General features: G+C 38.3%; 1 protein-coding gene across 1 annotated transcript; it reads right to left on the bottom strand.

Moving 5' to 3' along the window:
- Positions 1–10,920: 10,920 nt before the first annotated feature.
- Positions 10,921–24,257, bottom strand: hibadhb (3-hydroxyisobutyrate dehydrogenase b). Its single transcript, XM_062992378.1, has 8 exons — positions 24,154–24,257; positions 21,865–22,022; positions 20,259–20,368; positions 19,004–19,125; positions 13,886–14,019; positions 13,724–13,800; positions 13,318–13,474; positions 10,921–11,823 (listed from the first exon to the last, which is right to left on the bottom strand). The coding sequence occupies exons 1-8, from the start codon at positions 24,221–24,223 to the stop codon at positions 11,665–11,667; spliced, it is 987 nt and encodes a 328-aa protein (XP_062848448.1). The 5' UTR covers positions 24,224–24,257; the 3' UTR covers positions 10,921–11,664.
- Between the last annotated feature and the right edge of the window lie 328 nt (positions 24,258–24,585).

Genomic DNA, 24,585 nt, shown 5'->3' with positions numbered 1-24,585 from the left:
AATCTCTAATTGATGAACAATTGATTTATTAATCCTTGGTACCAAGAAAATAATGTTTAAAAAATATTATCTTAGTTCTAAATCTTTGTTCCCTTGGATTATACCAACAACAAACAATTAATATGTTTTTACTAGTGCAATTAGTATTTTCAATAGATAGATAGAAGTAAAGTATAAAGTAAGATGTAAAGTATAAATTATAAAGTGTACAGTGCAAAGTGTATGTGCCTGTCTGTGCTTACATGTGTACACCCACATACATACACAGATATATACATGTGCCACAATTCTGTTACATTTAGAATTATGTTCCTTCTCTGTTTCACAAAAGTTGTGTGCAATGGGTGATTATGATTGTCTCTACCAAACAGCTGAGGTGATCACAAAAATGATGAACTTTTAAGCATATTTTTTCAGCTGCAGGCTGTAATTTCACATATAGGTTTCTTAAAACAATCTACCCAATATTTTTCAGTTTAACACATGTCAAACAAGAAGTATGGCCCAAACAAGATTATTTAAATACAGCTTATTTTCACCCAAGTATTTAGACTCAAAGTAAGATCAGCCAAATGGTTGAGCAGACCATTAGGGGTTTAAATAACTGTAAAGCTTTCTATGTTGTCTCTGATTTGTTTGTAGTCAATAACACTTTTCACCACTTCAACATGTTTTCATACACCTAAAAGTAAACACATTTCCACATAAACTATAAATTTAAAGGGTAAATGTTATGTTGACCTTTTTCATGCTTTGTTTAGTTCTTTTACCTTTGTAATAATTAAGCAATGTGGAGCAATGCATGCAGGCCAAGAAAGACATCACCAATGAATAGAAACTATGTTTGGCCTATATATTCATACACATGCATATGTATGCTAATGTACATATAGTTATGGCTATATTGGCCCAATCCAATGTGCAATACTTGTCACTTATCACCTTATATTTAAGATTTAATCTATATTTAATCTGTACCATATACTATATACTTGGAACCGCACCTTCCTGCACTTTCTAATTCCATTCCATTGTTTATTTTGTTTATTTACACTAAATCCATCCTAATTATTAATAACTGCTCTGTAGCTATGCAGTATATGTAAAACTCAGACTACATTCAATCTGTCAAAAGTGTTTGTACTTTCTCGAATTTATATTGTTGTAATTTTTTATAGTATTTTTATACTGGGACTCTAATTTCCTTCGGGATCAATGAAGTATCTATCTATCTATCTGTCTGTCTGTCTGTCTGTCTGTCTATCTATCTATCTATCTATCTATCTATCTATCTATCTATCTATCTATCTATCTATCTATCTATCTATCTATCTATCTAAACCACTTCCCTTCACTATTCATTTTGTAATTTTGCATATATTAATTCTCACTTATTTTACATTTTGTAAAATGTAAAATTTTACAACCGTTTCATTCATATATTCATTCATTCAGTCATTTATTTATTAATTCATCCATTAACCATTTATTTCATTCATTCACTCATTCCTTTATGAATCCATTATGTACAGATGATGGTTTCTACCAAATATCACAGTCACAAATGGGAAAACAACATACACATCCTTTCCCATACATTAAATATATATACATAATTATTCGACAAATGCAACTATATTTACATGAATACATTAAGAAGTCCATTAAGAACTACATTATTAAAGATTTGACATTATAAATGTTCGTACGCCAAGATTACCGTCCAAAACTACCGACCTTTAACGGCATCCTACGTCAGCAGTGACGTAGTCACCAGGAACTACGCTTCTAACCACACTTATAAAACGGATAGTTCCGGTCCTAAAATCTGATTGGCTGAGCCGCGTTCGAAGCCGTTGTAAAAGCCCCGATAAACGCACACCTATAGGACCACCTCACATCATTCCATATTAATACGCCACTGAAAAGAAAGAGTTAATGTTATGTTCGCCCTCATGTTGCCTAGCAACACTGTTAACGGACTACGTGATTTCGCGGAAGAATGCTTTTTGTAAGTGTTTTTGTAAATAAAAAACATTTATTTATTGAACATTGTTGTATTTTATTATATTTCAGTATATAATACATCATTCCAACTATGTAAGTTGCTACAGTAGTTAGCAACTATGCTTTTGGGAAACGCACCTCTGCACCTGGTACTTCGTTCTTTGCTATATTTTGTTAAGTCAATAATATAAACAAATGTTATATTTTAAATACTATGCAGCTAAAGATGATTTTATTGTCTTAAATTATACGTGTTTCGACGTCAAGTAAACGATTATTTTCACTTCCTCTTCTGGGTCTTTGAAGCTGGTTGTCAACAAGCCTTGTTGTACTGAAGTGCTTATTGTTTCCTTCATCATTTACACATTTATTATAATCAACAACTCGAGTTAATAAATAATTAAGCCGAACAGATGAGGAGGAAAGTAAAGATGTGGATCGTTAACAGAGCAGAGAAAAGGTAAAGAAGTGATTTAGAAGATAGTTTAAGGGTGTTTAAAGTGCTAGAGGATGGAGAAATATAACTAGGTCTATAGAAAGCTGAATTCTGTGCTCCTTAAAAGCCAGTCTATATTATATTTGCGTTCATATTGTACAAACTATAACGCAAATATGAATACTTTTGTATGCTGGTATAAAATGCACCTACACAAATATATAATATTAATACTTTTTAATTTATATTAGAAATTAAAGTATAGAACACGAAGTATTTTGTTTGAGGAGGTGTCTGCTTTCTTTAATTGTGCCTTCGGATGTAAATATACACTATTCATTCTAAACCACATTTTAATGACTTTTAATGTTGTTTATTTTGTTGTTTCAGCATATTTTAATGAGCTTTTTAAAACATTGTTCATACCCTTTATTTCCTGTACTGGATTAGTTTCTTAATTTAGTAATTGTAAAAAAAAACGACAATAATTTAATGTATTAATATTTAATATGTTGATAAAGTAACCTATGTATAAACACACAGAACATAAGATAAAATTAATCAAATAATTTATAACATACTTTTTATGTCTGTTTCACATAAATTAATTAAACTTTTTTTAGGATAATTAAAGTTAATCAAAATGTGTAAATGTGTACAAATGTAAAAGTTACACGAAACTTTCCCAGTAAATATGAATATGAAAAGCTTTTAAAAATATGCTGAAACAACAAAATAAACAACATTTAATTAATAAGTCATTAAAATCAGGTTTAGAATGAACTGTAGTGTATTTTTACATCTGAAGGCATAATTAAAGAACCCCCCTCCAACAAAATACTTTATAAATGTATTAATGTAAATGTAGAATGCAAAGAAGTGTTACTATATCATGTGCTTTGTAGTGTTATAAATAATATATTTGTCAATTAAAAGAAAACTGTATCTCGATAGCTTATTTACCTCTGATTATTGGCTGTAATTAATAAAACAGCTTTAAATAAAGAAAACATTACAGCTTGTATTGTATGGTGTACTTTGTAGTATTATAAAACAAATAATTAAACATCTATACATTATGTACCTCTTATTTCTAATTGACTGAACTCAGTGGTACAGCTGCTATTAAATAAAGCATTATATTATATTGCATTGTTTGGTGTATGATGAAAAAAAAATACAAAACCATGTGGACAAGATATTGGTGTAATATTTGCAATCCAAGTTTGGGTCCAAAACCTTCAATGATTATTCAATGATAAAATAGTACATATTTTATTTAAAAGCACAATACGATTAACGAAACCATTTAAAATAAATAACATTCTTAAAATTTATCTAAAGATTTGATGTGAATAAAAGAAAAGAAACCATCGTTAGTGATACAAAATAAACCATATTCCTTGTTTGAAGGTTTGATTTAAATGATCTTATTCGACAAATGTCTCTCAAATAACTAGAAGGATTTTACAAAACTAATTATGCCATAGTTAAATGCCTTTTAGATATTCCTCTCTCTGAAAGACAAACACTGAAAAAAATAAATGTTGCTTTATAATTTTGCTGTGGTATTACATATAAAATGATATGAGCTGATTTTAATAAAATGGGATTTATACTAAATATTAACATTCCTTTATGACACCAGATCGTTTATGAAGTTACTCTCACCTCTCTCTCACACACACACACAATCGATCACACACACAATTATCTATAATTATCATGCATATGTAATAGTCTCATTATCACAAGCTGTCAAACTGCTCAAGTACAGAAATATATAAGCATTAAAATCATTAAATGAAAAGGTATCATCATTAAAATAAATTGTAATAAACGTGCACTAATAAACATTCCTGATGTACTAAAAATAATGAAGAACAAGAAGCCAAGAACAGGCACAAAAAAGAGACAAAATGGAACTTAAGGAACGAACCAGTTACGATTTATATAGACTTGCACAAATACACGTGTGTATGTATATACCAACACAGAATACACACATATACATTCATACATACATATAAATACATACATAAACAAATGTATACCTGTGATTTTTTATTTTAACAGTAGCTCAAAGACCATACAATTGTATTTAATAAGGATTCAATATTAAATAAACAAAACGAATTAGGTTTGAATAAACATAAAGTGAAGAATCACTTATAATTATCAAAAAAGCTGAATTTTATTAATAGGTTATTTAGATAGACTGGAATTCTTTTAAAAGTCAGGAAGCTTCTCTCATTACCTCAATAAGCTGGAGATCAGTTCCAGCCCATGCAGAGTCTGAGCGTTGTGTTAAAACCAGGCGGATGGTTTCACCTCAACACACTCGGTCTTTTAGTTTCCTCTAAATAACAAGAACGAGTCAACACGAAGAGAGCAAAACGATTTTGTTGTTAGAATATTGGAACAGACGTTATAAATGGAGGGCTGCTTACTGAGAACTTCAATCTGCTCCACGTTATAAAGAAATACTTTATTTTATTTATTTATTGATAGTGGTGACATGGAGCAGCTAAGCTTGATTCCATACAACCTTGTGATGGTTGGTCCTTTAACAAGTTTTAATGGTGCCACAGTAGACGAATGACCTTTAAATCTTTATAATGTATGAATATATATAATAAATATAAATGTATAATTACTGTATAAAGCTGTGAACTGGAAGGATTTAAGAGTGTTTGTTGAGTGGATTTCCTTGTGTACCAAGCCACATTTATGGCATTTGGCAGCCACCTTATCCAAACCAACTTACTACTGTAGGCAGTTACAGTATAAGCAATTAAGGATTAAGGGCCTTGCCCAGGAGCCCAACAGTGGCAGTTTGGTGATGGTGGTGGTAGTACTGAGGAACCAGAAACTTTCTGCTTATACTAGACCTGTCACCGCACCCACTAATGCATTTACATTCAATTTATAGTCAGTTATTTACTAATTTATCGTCATTAAAAGCAAAAGTTTTAGATTGAAACCCTACCTGCACCCTTACTTGATTTGCAAACGGCATTCTGTAGGAAGGTTACCATCTTTCTGTTCTTGCTTTAGAACTACTGACCCACTCTTCCCTGCAGAACGTTTTTAAGATTGAGCGTTTTGGATTCACACCAAGTTTAATATTTACACACAGATTGTAAAAGATGTCATTTCCTTAAGAAGATCATGTTGGATTTGAAAGCATTAAATAAAGTGGTTATTTTAAAGTGGCTATTAAATAAATTAAACAAGAACATTAAGTGAATAAATCTACTATTAAATAAAGTCTGTACTACTTTCCTTACAGCAAGGCATGATAGATCTATCTTCAAGCTTAACCACTGACAATGAATTTATTCCAAATGTGGCCAAAAAAGTTCAATTTTTACTTCATTAGCCAACAGCATTCCCCCCAAAATTCAGTAATTAGTAATTCAGAATTGACAGTGTCAGAACATTGTGCTTGTGCTCTCTATAAGCAGCTGATTGGTGATCTAAAATATTCCCAGTTGACACCACAGATATGCTAAACCTCTTTGAGATGTAGAACTTCACCACATTACACTTTTGTCCATATAGTGCACATTAAAAACATGTTCTTAATAATATGTAGAACCTGTGCAATCTAGAAGCAACTTCTTAAGATAAATAAATACAGATGAACAGTAGACATCTGGCTGAGTGTGTATGAAGCCTAGCACAGATCTCTATTTGGAAAAGCTGTCAGCTAGATAAAGCAGCAGCACTTAGGCCTCTGAGCTTAATGGAGTTTTTATGGGTTAGTCTTGTGATCATGTGACGTCTGGCATTTGAGCCTCTGTGTGGTTCTTAACAGGCTTAGATCCTAAACTCACTGATACTTCGGTTCCTTCGCTTTGTTTTGTAGACAGAACTAACAGCGAGAGAAAAAGAGAGAGAGAAATGTGGGTAAGTACATTGTCATTACTACATATTCATAACCTTTAATAACCTCTATCTTTATAAAGACCATGGTGGGTCCGGCGTCATCACCAGCAAGTCAGGAGTACACTGGACACCACACACTCACCAATTTACTCACACCAAGTGGGGGTCATTTTGACTGACTCACTTGTTTAAGTTGCGTGGAAACCAGAGTACACCAAGAGAACCCACTCAGACAGAAGAAGAACAAACCTCTTGCAAACAGTCACCAATGGCGACGTCTCCAGGACCCTGGTGCTCCATTATCTTTCATCAAGGTGAGGCTTGCTAAAGATGGCAAAATGGACAGCAGTGGTCCAGATCTAGACCCCCAGAACAAGAGGCTTCTATCTCCAGTAGAGTCCATTTTAAGGTGTAAGGCTAAGCCATCTTACTCCACTAACAAGATAGAGATACAAGATAGAAGTACTAATAGTCTAAAAGCAGCATTTAGATTAAAATAAATATGCTTTGGGATGTAAAAAAAAGGACAACACAAAAACACAAGCTGGTTTGATGATGTTTTATTTAATTACTGTGGTTGTACATGGACTTTTGCAGATTATGTTTATTGAATTGAGACTATAAATACAATACAGCTTAAATATTATACACTCACTATAAAACAACTAAGTAATAAAATACATTTTTAACTAGTGTCAAGAAAAACTCAAACAAAATGACTTGTATGAAAGCTAGGGAGGATGAAATGTTTTGTTTGCAGAGCTGTTATGAAGCTATTTAGTTTATTAGAAAAGACTTTTAATATTTAAACACAATCAAGTCTATCAACTATTTAAGCACATGTAGCAGACAATAGCACTCACTGCTATTATTGATCTTCAAAATATTGTACATTTGTCCACACATACGGAGGTAATTTAAATAGTTTTAAATTAATTTTGTTCATGTCAGTGTTATTTGTAAGTTAAATACAGCAGGAACGAGTTCACGTTAAACCTGTGAGTTTGTCATTTATTTCGACAGCTGCTCGTTAACATTTACCAACAGTAGATGTTTGTAGACGAACCTATAATATAAAAGCCTAAAACAACAAAAAAGGTCTTTGTTAGGTCTTTACAGTTGATTAACAACTTAAAATGTAGGATTTTCGTCTAAATGGGGATTTAATTTAATCTCGAAACAGTCAGAAGAGGCAAAACAGCATCTATAAAATATGAAAACCACGCCAGTTTTGTTGGTCTAACACCCCCTCCCGAAAACCTTACCCAAAATATGTTGGTCCTCCCACTTGGTTTTGATTACAACCAGCAAAAAGGGTGAACCAAATTCAGCGTCTTATACTGTGGTAGGTCTAACTGAAAAAGGGGGGTTAATTCATATTCATAGATTATATATTATATATAATTATATAGATTATATATTATTATATATAATATTAATTATATATGCTCTATAGAGCATCACATAGTGGTAACTCAGAAGTTATGGTGCTGTTGGGCCCCTGAGCAAGTCCATAATGCAAGTCCATTAATGTGTAGAAATAATTCCATTTTAAACAGAAATACATAAAATGTAAATCCACCTAAATATCACTCAATGTAAGTTAAATGCCAATATGATAAAATACTGGTACTTGTAAAGGATGGGTTTTAAGTAGACTATTTAATTCAAGTATTCAGCACAGACTAAAGTAAGTTTAAAGTAAGCTTGCTCTATCTGTTATAAGTCCAAGCATTTTTTAAGTTAAATTACATAAATGACTTGTATAAAATCCATAGATGATTAAATGTTGTTTGCAGAGCTGTTATAAAGCTGTTTAGTTTATTATATTTAAATTTCCTTAATATACTGTATATTAATAGAAATTAATAGGAATTAGGAATAGGAATTAATATTAAAAGGAGCGTTGTTCTAGCCATCACAGACTGTGGACATGTTTTGGTAAGTGTGCAGCATTGGTGGCTCAATGGTTTAGGTACCACCATGTTGCCACTGTCGGGCCCCTGAGCAAGGCCCCTACCCATCAATTGCTTGCATTGAATTCAGATAAAAGTGTAAGTCGTTTTGGATAAATGCGAAATGTAAATAAGTAAAACGTGCTGGCATGCATTGGTTATAATAAATCTACATGCACTGCAAATTAATTGAATACAGGCCCAGTGTAAATCATGAGTTTAACTAAAATAATAAGTAATAAATATAAGAAATGCATTTTCTCAAAAAACCAAAGTAATGATGAATCTCAAATGTTATTAAGTTACATTAAATCACATTAAAGGTGATTCATTATTTAGATAAACAAAAATAAATACATTTATTATTACTAAATTCACAGCCTCACTGTGGTTATATTCATTACAAGTTCATTTTTGAATATGAACGTTATCAGCACGTAATCAAGTTACGTCGTTTTCATGATGTTAGCAGAATAATTTCAAGTCATTTTACGTCTCTATTTGTTTGGTTTTGTTTTGTAAGTGAATTTGTCTTTCTCTTGGAAAACCACAGCATCAGTTTGACAGTTTAAACTTAATTTCTTCAATTGTTTGGCAGCTCTTCTGTACCAACACAACCGCGGTAAAGTTACATTTGTCCAGGGTAAAACTAACCCTGCCCCAGGTTATTTTATCATATTTATATTTCTTGTCTTTACATTTGGGGCACTGCCAATACTGGCGACTCTGTCAACACCTTGTAATAGATCCCCAAACAAAAGAGACACATTTGTGGCGTTGACATAAAAAGTTGGCACGTCGTTGTAAGCGTTCCTCATTATTGTATGTATCATTAGTGGTGGTGCAGCTAGATTTATTACTGTAATCATCTTAACGTTAAAATGTGATAAAACTGTAATAACCCTTTTTGCACAAGTAAATACATTATAGCAGTAGTTCTTAAACTCTACCCTGGAGCTATTACACCTCCTGCTGGGTAATAAATACTCCCTGTAGCTCCGCACAAACATACCCTTCTACAAAAATACAACCCACAAAACACACTTTTTATGCAAGAGTAAGAAATAATTACAATTTCGTTGTGTTTTGGTCAAATTTAAATATGCATTTTCTGCAAATGCCCAAAACAATTCACAATTATGACTGAACACAACTTAATTTGAACTGGACGCAATTGAAGATTTAAGGTTCTTGCTCTTGGGGCCCAACAGTGACTACTTGGTAGGGGTGGGGCTTGGACCGGCAACCTTTTGATTACTAGTCCAGTATCTTGAGCTACTGCTGCGAATTTTACATTTAACATTTTTGGCATTTGGAAGACACCTTTATCCAAAGTGACTTGCAGTACTGTGACAATATACAGAGTAAGCAATTGAGGGTTAAGGGCCTCACTCAAGGGCCCAACAGTGGCAATCTGGCAGTGGTCCAGTACCTTAACCACTAGGCTACAACTGCGTGTTACAACTGAATTAAACATCATCTGAAAAATTAAATATATTTACAAACCCAATTTCCAGTTAAGACAATACAGTCTTAACCCAATTTTCACAGACAGCTCATATGCAGGTATAAAAAATAGAATGCGACTCCTGGGACACACTCAAAAAAGTTGGGACAACGGCAAAAGAAGATTATAGGTTATAGAAGTAACTCCATTCTGAAAGGTTACACAATTAGTGGTGTAACTCGTAACATGTGAGAGCAAGTGGCGTCTCATTGTAGTTAAGAAGAAGATTTAAAGAATGTCTGTGATTCTCTTGGGATCCTGGGACAAACATCATCCACCAGGCGGATTCATACCATGTCCAGTTGTGTTGCACCTAATTACCTGTAGAAATCTTCTTATTTATGTATCTCGACAAGCTTTGGTTGCACATTCCTGCATTCCAGAATCTCCAGCCTCTCGTAGTCACCGATGAGTAAGACGATGAAGATATGAAGAATCAGGCCTGTTTGTCAGCTCAGATTCATTCCAATGATGTAGGTCAGTGCTCTGTGCAGACCAGACCACCAGATATTCTCCAAACCCAACTAAGGAAAGCATTTATGAGCTCTGCTTTATGCACAATAAAACACTCATGCAGTAAGAGGAGAAAAGCCTCCTACAACTGATAAAGTATTGAAGTATCGCCCTGAGCAAGGCCCTCAACTCAGTTGCTAGATCCGTATATACAGTATATATCTTTTGTATATGTACGTAAATGTAAAGTTCAGTAAAGGCTCTTGCACTTGGCTGTGTGACTCTTTGCTATACAAGGAACTGAGCAGGTCCATGTGCTCTTATTAAGTACTGTGGATGGGGGCTACAATGCTGCTAGACCTCACAAAGAGCTGAGCTATCTGTAATTGCTTCAGTAAGCAGTTTTTTTCTTCCTACATTATTACACAAGATCAAAGCTCGTCTCTAGACTTACACAGGAACGCGGATATGTGACATAACTCACACTGGTCTCTACATCAAATCCATAAAAGTTCATACAACATGGGTTAGGGGCTAAAATTGTCTGAAAACACTTCACATTTTCACCTACCTGTAATTACTATTTATAATTCATGTATTTTCCAGGCTGCTCCCGTGCTCCTAAACCTTAGTGTTACTAAAATGCTGCATCATCCATCAAAATATTCACATCATTCTCATAATGCTTTAATTCGTCCAGCATGGCTCCACAATGCACTGAATCAGGATGTTGTATAGACAATGGGAATGTAGACAACCATGCTCCCAAATCATAAACCCCCAAAAACACGAGCAAAGCATCATTTGGAGTTCATTAGCGCGCTCCCATTAGCCACGAACGCAACCGCCACATGTGGAGGAGAGCACTTCTGCTTCTCATTGGATGAGGAGTTCGTCTGCTGTAATATGAGATGATGGAGAAATGAGGGTGGTAACACGGACACCAGGGCAAATATAAACCCTGTCGGATCAAACCACAATTAAAGAAGATCTAATAAACAAAAACGGAAGGGTGGTAAGGTGCAGCAGGCTGGGGCAGGGAGTGTTTAAACCTGGTGGAGCCTAAAAATGCGTCACTTCCTCCCAGTTCCTGCCAGTTCACGCCTTTCCAACATGATCACACCTAGAACTAAAAGTCAGTCTACAGAACGCAATGCTACAGAATTAAAAAAAATACCCTGCTTCAATTTCACAGTGCCTAGAGTTACAGACTGAACATGGTTTGTACAGGGAAGGACCAAACAGTAACATTTCCAAAACAAAAAAACAAAATAAAAGATAAATATGGTATCTTACTCTAGCCTTACTCTTGTACATTCACTAATTTGACCAGTATAGTAGACTAGAGGGCGCTAGTCAACACATCTCGCCAAGTTTTGGTGAAGGTAAGACTACTAGACGGGAGGGGTCACGCCCTACTGGCTGTCTTCTTCACGCAGGAACTGGAAGACGGACGAGAAGTCCTTGCTGGCGTAACCTCGTGCACACATCATACGGTAGATCTGATGCGCCAGCGAGCCCAGTGGCACCGGGGTCTTCGTGTTCGTCGCAGTGTTCTGCGCAAGTCCCAGATCCTGCAGTGAGAAAAGTTGGGACGTTTAGTAAAACAGAGTAAACAGAAGAACGTGTGACGTGTTAATTCTCTTCAATCTTTCCAACGTCTCACTGATCAACTTCATTGTAGATTGGAAATAGAAACATGTTTAGAATCTGATCCCTGCATTAAAAACACACTCCAAACAAGTCAGGACAGGGGCGTGTTCCATCAGCGTTCCTATTAATTAAAGCAATAAGCCACGAGAGGTCGTGCGTTACTGTGATTTTAGCACGGGGATGACGTTTAAAACTTCTTTCCCCGTGCTAAAATCTTAACAGTAATGCACGGTCTCGAGTGGCTTATTGCTTTTATAAAACGGCGGTCAACATAAAATATAATAAATACAACAATGTTTAATTCATAAATGTATTTATTGTGTATAAACTTACAATAAAGCATTCTTCCGCTACGCAAGGTAGTTCGATTAACAGTGTTGCTAGGCAACATGAGGGCGAACATAATATCAACTTTTTCTTTTCAATGGCGTATTAATATGGAATTATGTGAGGTGGTCCTAGGTGCGCGTTTATCGGGGATTTTACAACGGCTTCGAACGCGGCTCAGCCAATCAGATTTTAGGACCGGAACTATCCGTTTTATAATCCACTTTTTAATGTGTGAGGAACTGAGGACACAAATCGTTGCAGGTTTGTGAGTAAAATTTTCGGATCGGCCATAATATTAAAACCACCTCCTTGTTTCTGCACTCACTGTCCATGTTGTCAGCTCCACTTACCATATAGAAGCACTTTGTAGTTCTACAATTACTGACTGTAGTCCATCTGTTTCTCTGCATGCTTTGTTACCCCCTTTCATCCTGTTCTTCAATGGTCAGGACCCCCACAGGACCCCCACAGAGCAGGTATTATTTAGGTGGTGGATGATTCTCAGCACTGCAGTGACACTGACATGGTGGTGGTGTGTTAGTGTGTGTTGTGCTGGTATGAGTGGATTAGACACAGCAGCGCTGCTGGAGTTTTTAAACACCTCACTGTCACTGCTGGACTGAGAATAGTCCACCAACCAAAAATATCCAGCCGACAGCGCCCCGTGGGCAGCGTCCTGTGACCACTGATGAAGGTCTAGAAGATGAGCGACTCAAACAGCAGCAATAGATGAGCGATCGTCTCTGACTTTACATCTACAAGGTGGACCGGCTAGGTAGGAGTGTCTGATAGAGTGGACAGTGAGTGGACACGGTATTTAAAACCTCCAGCAGCGCTGCTGTGTCTGATCCACTCATACCAGCAGAACACACACTAACACACCAGCACCATGTCAGTGTCACTGCAGTGCTGAGAATCATCCACCACCTAAATAATACCTGCTCTGTGGTGGTCTACAGATGGACTACAGTCAGTAATTGTAGAACTACAAAGTGCTTCTATATGGTAAGTGGAGCTGATAAAATGCACAGTGAGTGTAGAAACAAGGAGGTGGTGTTAATGTTATATAATAAAAGAAATCTAACCTTGGCCATTAACGTGGTTCCGAACCCGCCTTGATAGTTGTTGGCTGACGGCACGCCCTCCATCACACCCGGAACGGGATTGTAAGTGTCACTGGACCAGCAGCGGCCGGAGCTCATGTTAAGGATCTTCGCCAGTAGCTTGGGATCGAGTCCCAGTCTGCCAAAACAAAAGCAAAAACAGCTTCTTAAATACTGATGGGAACAATACAGGGGTACGGGGGCAAGAGTAGCCCTGTGGGTGAAGCTGTGGGTTCCAACTAGAAGGAGCCACTGTTCTGCGCTTGAGCAAAGGGGTTCATTCACTTTAATCCATAAACAGCTCAGAATGCTGTTAGATGAAGCCCGAGATCACAGAATAAAGGTGTAAGAAAGCCAAAACAATAAAGCTGTTTAATCAGAACTGTACCTGATGCCCAGGTTCATGGTCTCAGCAGTGCCAATCATTCCTATTGCCAAGAGCATGTTGTTGCAAATCTTGGCAGCCTAAAAAATACAAAATTAAAGACATAAACACACACAAAAAAGACTGAGACAAAAACAGCATAAAGGTGTAAAACGAGCGGCATACCTGTCCGGTGCCGACCTGACCGCAGTACACCACGTTGGCACCCATGCAGCTCAGCAGCTCTTTGGCTGCGGTGAACTCCTCCTCTGCTCCGCCCACCATGAAGGTCAGTTTACCAGAACTGGCAGCGCCAACACCTGCACCGATTAGAACACTGCTGTGTGAAGCTGCTCCTCATTATGCTGCACAACCGTTATGGTTGGTGATGTATGAATACCCTGTGTACACACACCCAGCTGACCAACGGCAGCGCTGAGATTCGATGAGATTCGAACCCGGATCTCAAAAGGTGTTGGGCTTGCATAACCACCCGAGTGCCACCCGAGTACCATAACAAACAAACTACCAGAAAGAAAGACGCTTTTTTCTTTCTTATTCTCCATCCTAAAAGCCCAAATTATACAGACGAGGGTAAGAAATTCAGTCGTCACGCCAGAGCAGCTCCGTCCGCTTCGACTCACGGACGAGTGACGTCACGCCCAGCTTTGTTGTGGCGCGCTCCTCATTACGGACGGTTTGCAGGCAGAAAAGCGGAGCTGAGAACGTCTAAGTAAAGAGATCACGGCCGCATCGCACCCAAAAGTCGTTTCGGCGGTGCCCACACCAAACCACGCTGACGCATTCCTGCCGGGAGAGGAAACCGTCCAAGCTGGGAAAAAAAGGAGCAGCACGCCGATGTTTACGTGCGGAAAAGCTGGAGGCAACAACTTCCTGATTAAAAGGGCCATAAAGCGCAGAGTGGGCGCGCTGGCGAGAACCAGAACACACCACCTTAAGACATGAAGAAGATTGACCAAAAATTCTAAATACGTATCACAGATTTGACAGCTTTTTCAAGAAGAGAGACACATTTCACATGTCATTAAATTTCACTTATAAATTAAATGATAGAATAAATGAAGCTACGATACACGGCACAGCGGCATTAATAGTTAAATAAAAACCTAGAACATCCAGCGACGGTGCGAGGCTTCATGTTCTGTCCCAAATACCAAAATTAGTTTCCAAACTCAGTTCCCCGAGTCGTGATTTTATCTGCTTTACACTCCACACTCAGACATTTTGACTATGCGAATGCTAACTGAATTGCCGTAGGACTGTTAGTGTAAGAGACTTTTCTGTGGTGCCGTGTGCTGACAGTGTTTGATTAAGGCATTTTGTCCCTTTGTGGATCCATAATCAATGTAAAAGTGTGTTTCTCCACACACGTGATCGTCTCTGATGCGGCGTCTCAAATAAACAAAGCAGTAAAGTTCGTCTGTGTTCAGTTTATTTCTTTATTTATAAACTCAGCAGCTCTAAAGACGCTCGGTTACACCAGGACGCCACGTAGTGCAGATTAACCAGTAAACGTGAGGCGCTTGATCGCTAAACGCAAACTTTAATTTTTGAATCTCACAGCACATTGCAGATTACACAGGAAACGGCTCATTTCACGGCCCGTGAATTAGGTCGAGTCTTAATCACAGCATGTGATTTTTATACGATGAGCCGATGATTAAAGATGTGAGCTAAAGATGTTCGTTAATCCTTATGTTGATGCTCTGTCCACCACTACATCATCATCACTTTTATTTATACAGCACCTTTCTCAAGTCTTACATGATCTACATGTACATCACAATCGGAACCATGGCAACACAGAAGCAAGAGGAGGCATCACACTAAACAATCGACCTCCCATGGTGGTCAGTTTAAACCTTGGAACAACAAAAAGCCCCGAGGTTTGGGATCATAAGGTACAAATGGGACAAGAGAGGAACCTTGTACCGGTCAGCTGGGCGTCCACTATTCTGCTGGGTGGAAAAAGATGGGACTAAGAAGTGGTTAGTAGCCCGAGGCGCCTGTACAGAAGTGGAGGAACGTGGAGATCAGCGTGTGACCTGTGTGTCAGATGTGGTCAGATGCCTGCAAACCAAATTACTGGACAAACCAAAGTCACAAAGTTGAGTTGAAAGGTTTTAGGTCCAGGACTAATTCCCTCGTCAGTCAGCGTGAAGATTTTAGGGTTGATTTCCGAGGTGCAGAGGTGGCGCTTCAGACGAGGAGCTTACGAAAAGAGAGACTTCAGGTTTCGCGTGCCAAACCGAAAAAACATAAATCTCCATCAATCTGTGGCGGCCAGATCGTAAAACAAAACTAGTTATGGAGCTCAAAGCAGGAGGGTCAGATATGTGGTTTAGAGGTGAAGTACAAACAGAATGTGTGTGTGTGTGTGTGTGTGTGTGTGTGTGTGTGTGTGCATCGTAAGTGCATGCGTGTGAGCGGAACATGAACCTGAGTAACACGACTCACTTTCTTGACCGTCTTTCTGGTTTTCCAGCCAACCGTCAGCAAATGTGAGCGCGATGGAGACGAGCCAAGCCTCTTTCTTTACGAGGCCATCATTTTATATGACTAGTAACGGCAGAAAGCAAAACCTAACTACACACAAAAAATTATTTAAGAACGTACTGCGGTAAGTGAAGTGGCTCATAAAAATTCCTTTTACATAAAATTAGGCAGGAGGGGGTCGTCAGGTTTGGCTGGTTTGTGTCGAGTGATCGTCATACCTGAATATAAATATAATATAATATAAATACCAATATAGGTTCGCGTGTGCAGGTCACATGCTGTCTTAGATGAGATTATTATAGCTGTTATTCACATTATTATTAAATACATTCATTTATTCATTTACTTGGAATTTAATTCCATTTTTTACCTGTATGTGTCATTTTCTGTCTGTTTAATTTATCTTGCCTTTATATTTCAGGCTATTTTGATGGACTCAGGTCAGCTAGTCGAGCCCAGAGTCCAAACTAAACACGGTGAAGCAGCATTTAGTTGTTGGGCTGCATATAACTGGAACAGACTGCCAGGAGATATTAGATGTTCCTCAAATGTAGAAATCTTTAAATCCAGGTTAAAAACTTTTCTTTTTTCTTGTGCCTATGATTGAGCTCGAAATTTTTGCTATTACCCTCATTTTACCATATTTCTTTTAGTTTTTCATGCTCTTAATAATTTTTATAGAGTAGTGTATGAGTGTTTGTTGCTTGTTTTAATTTCATATTCCCTAAATTGTAGGGTATATTTTACAATATTTTCTTTTAACTTTTCATGTTCTTAATTTTTATCTCTCTTGTTTGAATTTCATGTTCTTAATTGTAACTAAATGTTTGCAAGAAGTCTTTCTGAGGTTCTAGATCTCAGGAATGTTTTAATGCTTTTAATTTTTCCTTATGTAAAGCACTTTCAATTGCCACTGTGTATGAACGGTGCTATACAAATAAACTTGCCTTGACTTGCCTATTTTACAATTTTATTTTTATGGCTGTGAAGTAGGTTAAGACTAGAGATGTACCGATCGGGGTTTTTGGCACCGATTCCGATCTCCTTTCCGGGAGGTTAGCAGTAAATAAAATAAATAAACTTAAAAAGAGCCTCACAGTGAAGATAAACCGGAGCAGCGCGCGCGCGTGTGTGTGTGTGTGTGTGTTTGTGCATTTAGAAGAGACGCTTTGTTCACAGTATCGCTATAAGTGATTCATTGATTCATGAGTTGAATTGTTTTATGTGAAGCGTAAGTTTCTCTTCTCAGTTATCTCTCCGTGTTTACTGTTATTAATTAAATGTGGTGGTTTTAAATAAACACCAGCTACTACAGAACATTCTGTGTGACTCTCTTACATTAAAAAGCTTCATTACACCGCTATTACCACAGATCTGTAACCGACTCAGACTCGTTCCGTCTAAGCAGCTAAAAGTTTTCTGATGATCCTAAAAGTTCAGCAGATGATCCTGAACTAACGAATTTGGTAATGAATAAACTTTTGCCTCTGATTGGCTCTGTAACGTTTTCTGTTCTCATCTACATCACAAGTAAGAACCGCTTACGATTTACCAAAGTGAACCAGGAGTTTATATAACGTGATATCCACTGAGCTGTTAACTTAACGTGATCTTTATATATCACACGATCGGATCGGCTACTTTTAGGAAATATCGCCGATAGCATATTTTGATAAAAAATCGTCCGATACCGATTCGTAGCCGATCGATCGTCCCATCTCTAGTTAAGACTAGAGATGCAAGAGTACCGATACTGGTATCTGGTATTTGCCCGATTAATTAACTTGTACTCGTAAACGCGTAAACTCGTAACGCGCTCATTAACTTGTACTCGTAAACGAGGCTCCGATACTAAACATCCGATACCGTGTACCTAGTGCACGTTGCTGCGTTATGCCCGGTTCACACTACACGATTTTTGCCCTGATTTTCGCTCGGCGCTCGGATCGAGTTGTCTAGCACGTCAGATATCTGATCCGAGATGTGCAACTGGGAATGAGTGACATGTGGAACAGCCAATGAGAACGCAGGATACGGTGTGAGGGGAAACGCAGGAGAGGAGTGTAAACAGGTGGGACGGGGGGATAATATAGTTTATATCAGAATACATCAGCACACACACACACGTTTTGTGCCACCGATGGTGGCTCGGTGGGTAGCACTGACACTTCACAGCTAGAAAGTGGATTCGATCCCCAAGCTGGGCGGTGCGGGTCCTTTCTGTGCCGAGTTTGCATGTTCTCCTCGTGTCTGTGTGGGCTTCCTCCGACAGTCCAAAAACATGCAGTCAGGTTAATTGGAGACACTGAATTGCCCTATATACTCACTTATGTTGCAGCTATTTAGACATTAATGGCTGTGTGTTGAGTTATTTTCAGAAGACAGTAAATCTACACTGCTATACAAGCTGTACACTGACTACTCTAAGTTATATCCAAGTTTCATTTCTATAGTGTCGTCCCATTAAAAGATATAATAAAATATTTGCAGAAATGTGAGGGGTGTACTCACTTTTGAGAGATACTGCAAGTCTGTCAGTGATCTGATTTCTAACTCAGTGGAACAGCCGTCGGTGCAGCTGAACAACTGGTTTAATTACAAAGCAGAAAATGTTGGGACACTTTGGAATCTGTAACACATCACAGATTCTTGTTTTTATTGCATTTTTTTCTTACTGATTTATGGGTATTTAGGAGTAGTTATAAATCTTACTTGTGTATAAGGTACATCATCTAAAGCATGCACGTGACCCGACTGTTAGGGTGCAGGTGAGGTGGGAAGGTTTACCTCCTGATACCGGAGCATCCATAAACACAGCGCCCGTTTTCTCAGCGGCGAGAGCCATCTCCTTGGAGACTGCGGGATCAATGGTGCTGGAGTCAATGAGCAGAGAACCTTTCTTCACCTTCCTGTGTAGAATAAACGATAAACACACGAGAGCATCCGTGAGGAATCGAATCTCTCCTGTTGTTCTGTCTTTAGCTGTAGGAAATGAGCAGCACGCCGAGCTTCATTGGTTCCGTTCTGAGAGCGGCTTCGCGTGTCCAAAAAGTTATCCTAAGCATCCAGCTCATGAGCCTCCAACACCTTTCTCGCTTACCGCTAGCGAGCTAGCCTACATATCAAGTCCTACAGCTATAAAATGCTTATAAAAAAAAGTGATTCCTAATTAAGGAATACATTTTAATCCTAAATTGTAAAGTAGATCAGCTAGCATAAGGAGACTGACTTTAAATCTTGGTTACGACCAGTGGTAGCTCAGTGGTTAAGGTACTGGATTAGTTATCTAAAGGTTACTGGTTCGAGCCCCACCACTGCCACCTGAACAAGACTCTGAGTAAGCCTGAATCACTTAACATGTATTCAGTCATAATTGTCAGTCACTTTGGATAAAAGCATCTCTTACATGCCACAAATGTGAATGTATTATTTTCATTTTAGCGTACATTGTTATCGCTCGCCGCTTCTTGCCATTACAAGCGAGATCATTGCTGCTTTTATGCTTAATATCAGACATCCAGGGTTTAAAATAGTGCAATATTAACACAAACACCAAGCCCCAGAGATGCGAACTAACCTACTGCAGTACCACCCAATTTAAAATTCTGCCACAATTTTTAATTGTGCACTTATTTTAATATTTTTAATTTATTGCGCACACACAGTCGCATCTTTGAAAGTTCCATAGCTGAAGGTTCTAATATACAGGACTTTTGTATGGCAATATAAAAAAAAAAAAACTTTTTTAATAAAAACACAGGCATCAACTCTTAAGAAACACATTTAGTAAGACCTTATGACACAGCTGGTTGCTATGTCATTTCTATTGGTTGCTAGGGTGCTCCAGGTGGTTTGTAGGGTGTTGCTAGATGGTTTCACAAGCATTTCATCGAGTGGTCATTAATCCCCTAGGAAATTACAACAGTACTTGAAGGTGATTACTCGATTAATCGCTAGGGTTAAATACATAAACATCTAATCCTAAAACAGCTGGAGTTGGTTCAGCATTCTGAGCGTAACAGCCCTACAGATGTGCGCTTACTTTAGAATGCCATTAGGACCCGTGTAGACGTCGATAACGTTGGGACTGGACGGCAGCATCGTGATGATGCGGTCCGCCTTATCAGCCACATCGGCAGGAGTTTCCATGATCTAAATAAAAACAACAACAGAACAGAACAGAACAGAACAAGGTACCGCGGAAACTATTTATTAATTTATTAGGATTTTAACGTCATGTTTTACACACTTGACAGGACAGGTAGTTACTGCTTACACAAGATTTACCAATTTCATTCTTTAATGTCAAACAAGGAATCGTCACGGACAATTCTGTATCTCCAGTTCACCTCACTTGCGCGTCTTTGTGCTGTGGGAGGAAACCGGAGCTCCCGGAGGAAACCCACACAGACACGGAGAGAACATTTGTCCGGTTTCAGCAAGCCTATGGTAACTGCGGTCTCAGATTTCTGTTTTGACGTGCTTTTCCGCTTACCGCAGTTGTTAAAAAGTTATTAGTCACTTACACAGCTAACACCAAGCCACAGTTCAAGTCACTCAGACTGTATTTCATCCCAAACCTGATGTCTGATGTGCACATTAAATATAGTGCTTAAACCATTTCTGTACTGAGTCGCCCTGCTGGCACATAACCGGCTAAATACCAGCTCGTACAGGTGTTCGTACCAAAGCTCCCAGTATACACTGTCCGTTTTATCAGCTCCACTTACCATATAGAAGCACTTTGTAGTTCACCTTGTTGTTCAATGGTCAGGACCACCACAGAGCAGGTATTATTTAGGTGGTGGATGATTCTCAGCACTGCAGTGACACTGACATGGTGCTGGTGTGTTAGTGTGTGTTGTGCTGGTATGAGTGGATCAGACACAGCAGCGCTGCTGGAGTTTTTAAACACCTCACTGTCACCGCTGGACTGAGAATCGTCCACCAACCAAAAATATCCAGCCAACAGCGCCCCGTGGGCAGCGTCCTGTGACCACTGATGAAGGTCTAGAAGATGAGCGACTCAAACAGCAGCGATAGATGAGCGATCGTCTCTGACTTTACATCTACAAGGTGGACCGACTAGGTAGGAGTGTCTAATAGAGTGGACAGTGAGTGGACACGGTGTTTAATCTGATTCACTCATACCAGCACAACACACACTAACACACCACCACCATGTCAGTGTCACTGCAGTGCTGAGAATCATCCACCACCTAAATAATACCTGCTCTGTGGTGGTCCTGTGGGGGTCCTGACCATTGAAGAACAGGGTGAACTACAAAGTGCTTCTATATGGTAAGTGGAGCTGATAAAATGGACAAGGAGGTGGTTTTAATGTTATGGCTGATCAGTGTATACTGTATAATACTTACTTACTGTAGTAAGACTTATTTTATATAATAAGCATAAATATTTTATATATAAATTGTAATCCATTTACGTCTAAAGAAAAACTAACAATCTTATGTTTTCCTTTTTTTTTTTTTAACTCTAACATACCTTCGAATGAGCAATACGCGGACGCAAACTGCGTAGTATGTGGTACGCCCCAGTGCTTTAAACGTACTATCAATTAATTATTAAAAGTCAGTCACACAGCACGTCTGGTCAGCTCAAAGCTTTGTTTGTTGACGTGTGCTCACCTGTGCACCCAGTTCCTGCAGCTCTCTGCAGGACTCGGGAAAGACGTCCGTGGCGATCACTGGGTAGCCGTGTTTGATCAGGTTCTTGGCCATTGGGTTTCCCATGTTTCCCAGGCCAACGAAGCCCACCTGGGTCTTGGAGGCCAAGGTTCTGCAGGCTGAGAAAGTAAAAGTGCAGAAAACAGAATCATACGTTAGTACAGGGGTGTCAAACTCACGGCCCGCGGGCCACATCCGGCCCGCCACGTCATTTTATGTGGCCCGCGAGAGCTTAAACGACTGTATGATTGTTGTGATGGTTCGAGTCGTTACAGAGACGCGCTTATAATTTAATGCGCTCCTGCGCCTTTAAGAGACAACGCGACATCGTAGTCATGGCAACTAACTTTAACCTTCGCTAAGGCCATGTGACTTTTACGGCAAAAGAACGCGGGTAGTAATGTAAACAATAATAATAAATATAAATAATTATCTTGTAATATAATAATAATAATAATAATAATACATTTAATTTGTAATGCACTTTACATTTGTGTACAAATCTCAAAGTGCCACAAGACAAAGACATCACTACAATTAATAAATAAATAAATAAATAAATAAAATAGCTACAATCACTACATAAATTAAAAATTATTCATAGGTTCTGCTAAAAAGAAAGGTTTTGAGTCTCTTCTTAAAAGTCCCAATCGGCTGTGGTGCCCTCAAATGGTCAGGGAGGGCATTCCAAAGGCGAGGGGCAGCAGAACAGAAGGCCCGATCACCCATGGTACTGAGCTTGGTTCTTGGGGGGAGAAGGCGTTTAATACAGAATAATACAGAAGCATCGTCTGTAAGTCGTGGCGTTTATATTCTCAGTTGTTAGTAAATGTTTAGTGAGTATATCACAGCGTTTTAGTTACAAATTTACCGTAATTAAATACTGTTGTTACGTTACTATAGCAATTAGTATCTTTACACAATTTTAACTCGTTAGCACTATTTTACGTTTGGTTAAATCTCATATTGTACCAGATGTAACACTTGACTACAGCTGTGTGCTTTTACTGTATTAAGTTCTTTATTGTTTTTATTGTTTGTATTTTTACTTCATTCTGGTGCACACAGTGTATCACACAGCTGGGAAGCAAATAAAACCGACTGTATTCTGAAGAGAGCTGTCTGTCTGTCTGTCTGTCTAGCTGAGAAAAGGGGATAAACTATTAGTGAGGGCAGAACAATTTTCTTAATATACACTGTAAAATCTTACATTAACTGCATCTCTCAAAATGCATGCTGATTTTGTGACCTGCAAAGTGACACATCCCACCAGTAGATGATGTTACACATATTTACACATGATCCTAAAATGTACAAGATGATAAGTAAGAAAATTAAGCATGAGGAGGAAATTTAATGAAAGTGAAAACAGGTTTGTGCTTCAGGAAGAGAAACCGGTGCGTCTCTTGTGTTATGAGGCCGTGTCTGTGGTAAAGGAGGACAATATAAATGCAGAATTCAGCCTCCAAGAAAAACAACAGACTGCGATCACAGCAGGATACGTTACAATCGGCCCTTTGAGGGCCAGTGATAGCTCAGTGGTTAAGGTACTGGACTAGTAAACAGAAGGTTGCCGGTTCAAGCCCCGCCACCACCAAGTTGCCACTGTTGGGTCCCTGAGCAAGGCCCTTAACCCTCAATTGCTCATTGTGTTCCACTCACTGTGTAAGTCGCTTTGGATAAAAGCGTCTGCTAAATGCTGAAAATGTAAATGAAATGTAAATGAGGGCCACAATAATGCCGACGTGGCCCTCTGTGAAAATGAGTTCGACACACCTGCGTTAGTACATTAGTACATACAGAACAGTGCTGTCCTTCAGATAAACTCAAGGTGAACAGGCCATTCAGTTATGTGTTTAAGATTTATTTATTTATTTATTTATTTAAGAGGTCACGTGTGAGTCAAGTGCATATTTTAATTGTGAATTTTGCACAAGCAACAACAAAACAGATTTTATAGATTTATAGACTTAAAGCAAAGGATTGATCATTGAGACACCGTGATAATAAGACAATATTAATTCAAGTACACAACACCCTGTTTGATCCTGGAATGGCATTAATGCCAATGATCTACAGTAATGCCAGGTAAGCTGGTTGGCACAGACTCACCTGCAAGTCTATTTGACTCATTACTAATAGTGAAGGATGAATTCATATATTAATAAGATCTTAAGCTTAAGAATCTTTAACACTATGAACACAGGAGCATTAAACAGAAGGATTTGACCGTAATAATACAGAACGAACCCTGCACTGTGACGACATAGTTCTGCCACCTTCCCAGAAGACTGCGGGACCCCCTGAACACCGCGGCCATGCTGCCTTCCTGCTGCCCTCCGTCTCCGAGGCTCGGGTATTGGGGCAAAAAATGATTGATGGTAATTCTGTCCATTCAGATCTGGTTTTGCTTGGACGCAACATCCAATGAAAATCAAGCAAAGGCGGGATATTGTACGAATCTAGAATATGATTGGCTAGAAACGCTACAAGGGGATTTCTAAGGGAAGCGTTAAGGTGACGCAGTGATCGCTGGGTTTGGTTACCATGTTGGTTCTATCAGAAAAAGACTCAAAAGAACTTAAGAATGATTGATAACTTTACCACTTTAATTGCTACAGTAGAAAAACATTTGGAGTAATTGCACCAAGAATGACAAGAACTCACTACAGACTTTATTGA

Source organism: Trichomycterus rosablanca, chromosome 3 (assembly GCF_030014385.1).
Source record: "Trichomycterus rosablanca isolate fTriRos1 chromosome 3, fTriRos1.hap1, whole genome shotgun sequence".
Taxonomy (NCBI): Eukaryota; Metazoa; Chordata; class Actinopteri; order Siluriformes; family Trichomycteridae; genus Trichomycterus; species Trichomycterus rosablanca.
The sequence above is the reverse complement of the archived record's forward strand: the minus strand, read 5'-3'. Positions and strand labels throughout refer to the sequence as shown.

What these genes read in the sequence shown, in the direction of transcription:
- hibadhb (XM_062992378.1), bottom strand. Translation starts at nt 24,223, where the DNA reads ATGGCCGCGGTGTTCAGGGGGTCCCGCAGTCTTCTGGGAAGGTGGCAG. An exon ending in GTCAGGTCGGCACCGGACAG is followed by an intron (nt 13,801 to 13,885) that starts GTATGCCGCTCG and finishes TGTATTTTTTAG; the next exon opens with GCTGCCAAGATTTGCAACAA. An exon ending in ACCATGAACCTGGGCATCAG is followed by an intron (nt 13,475 to 13,723) that starts GTACAGTTCTGA and finishes TTGTTTTGGCAG; the next exon opens with ACTGGGACTCGATCCCAAGC.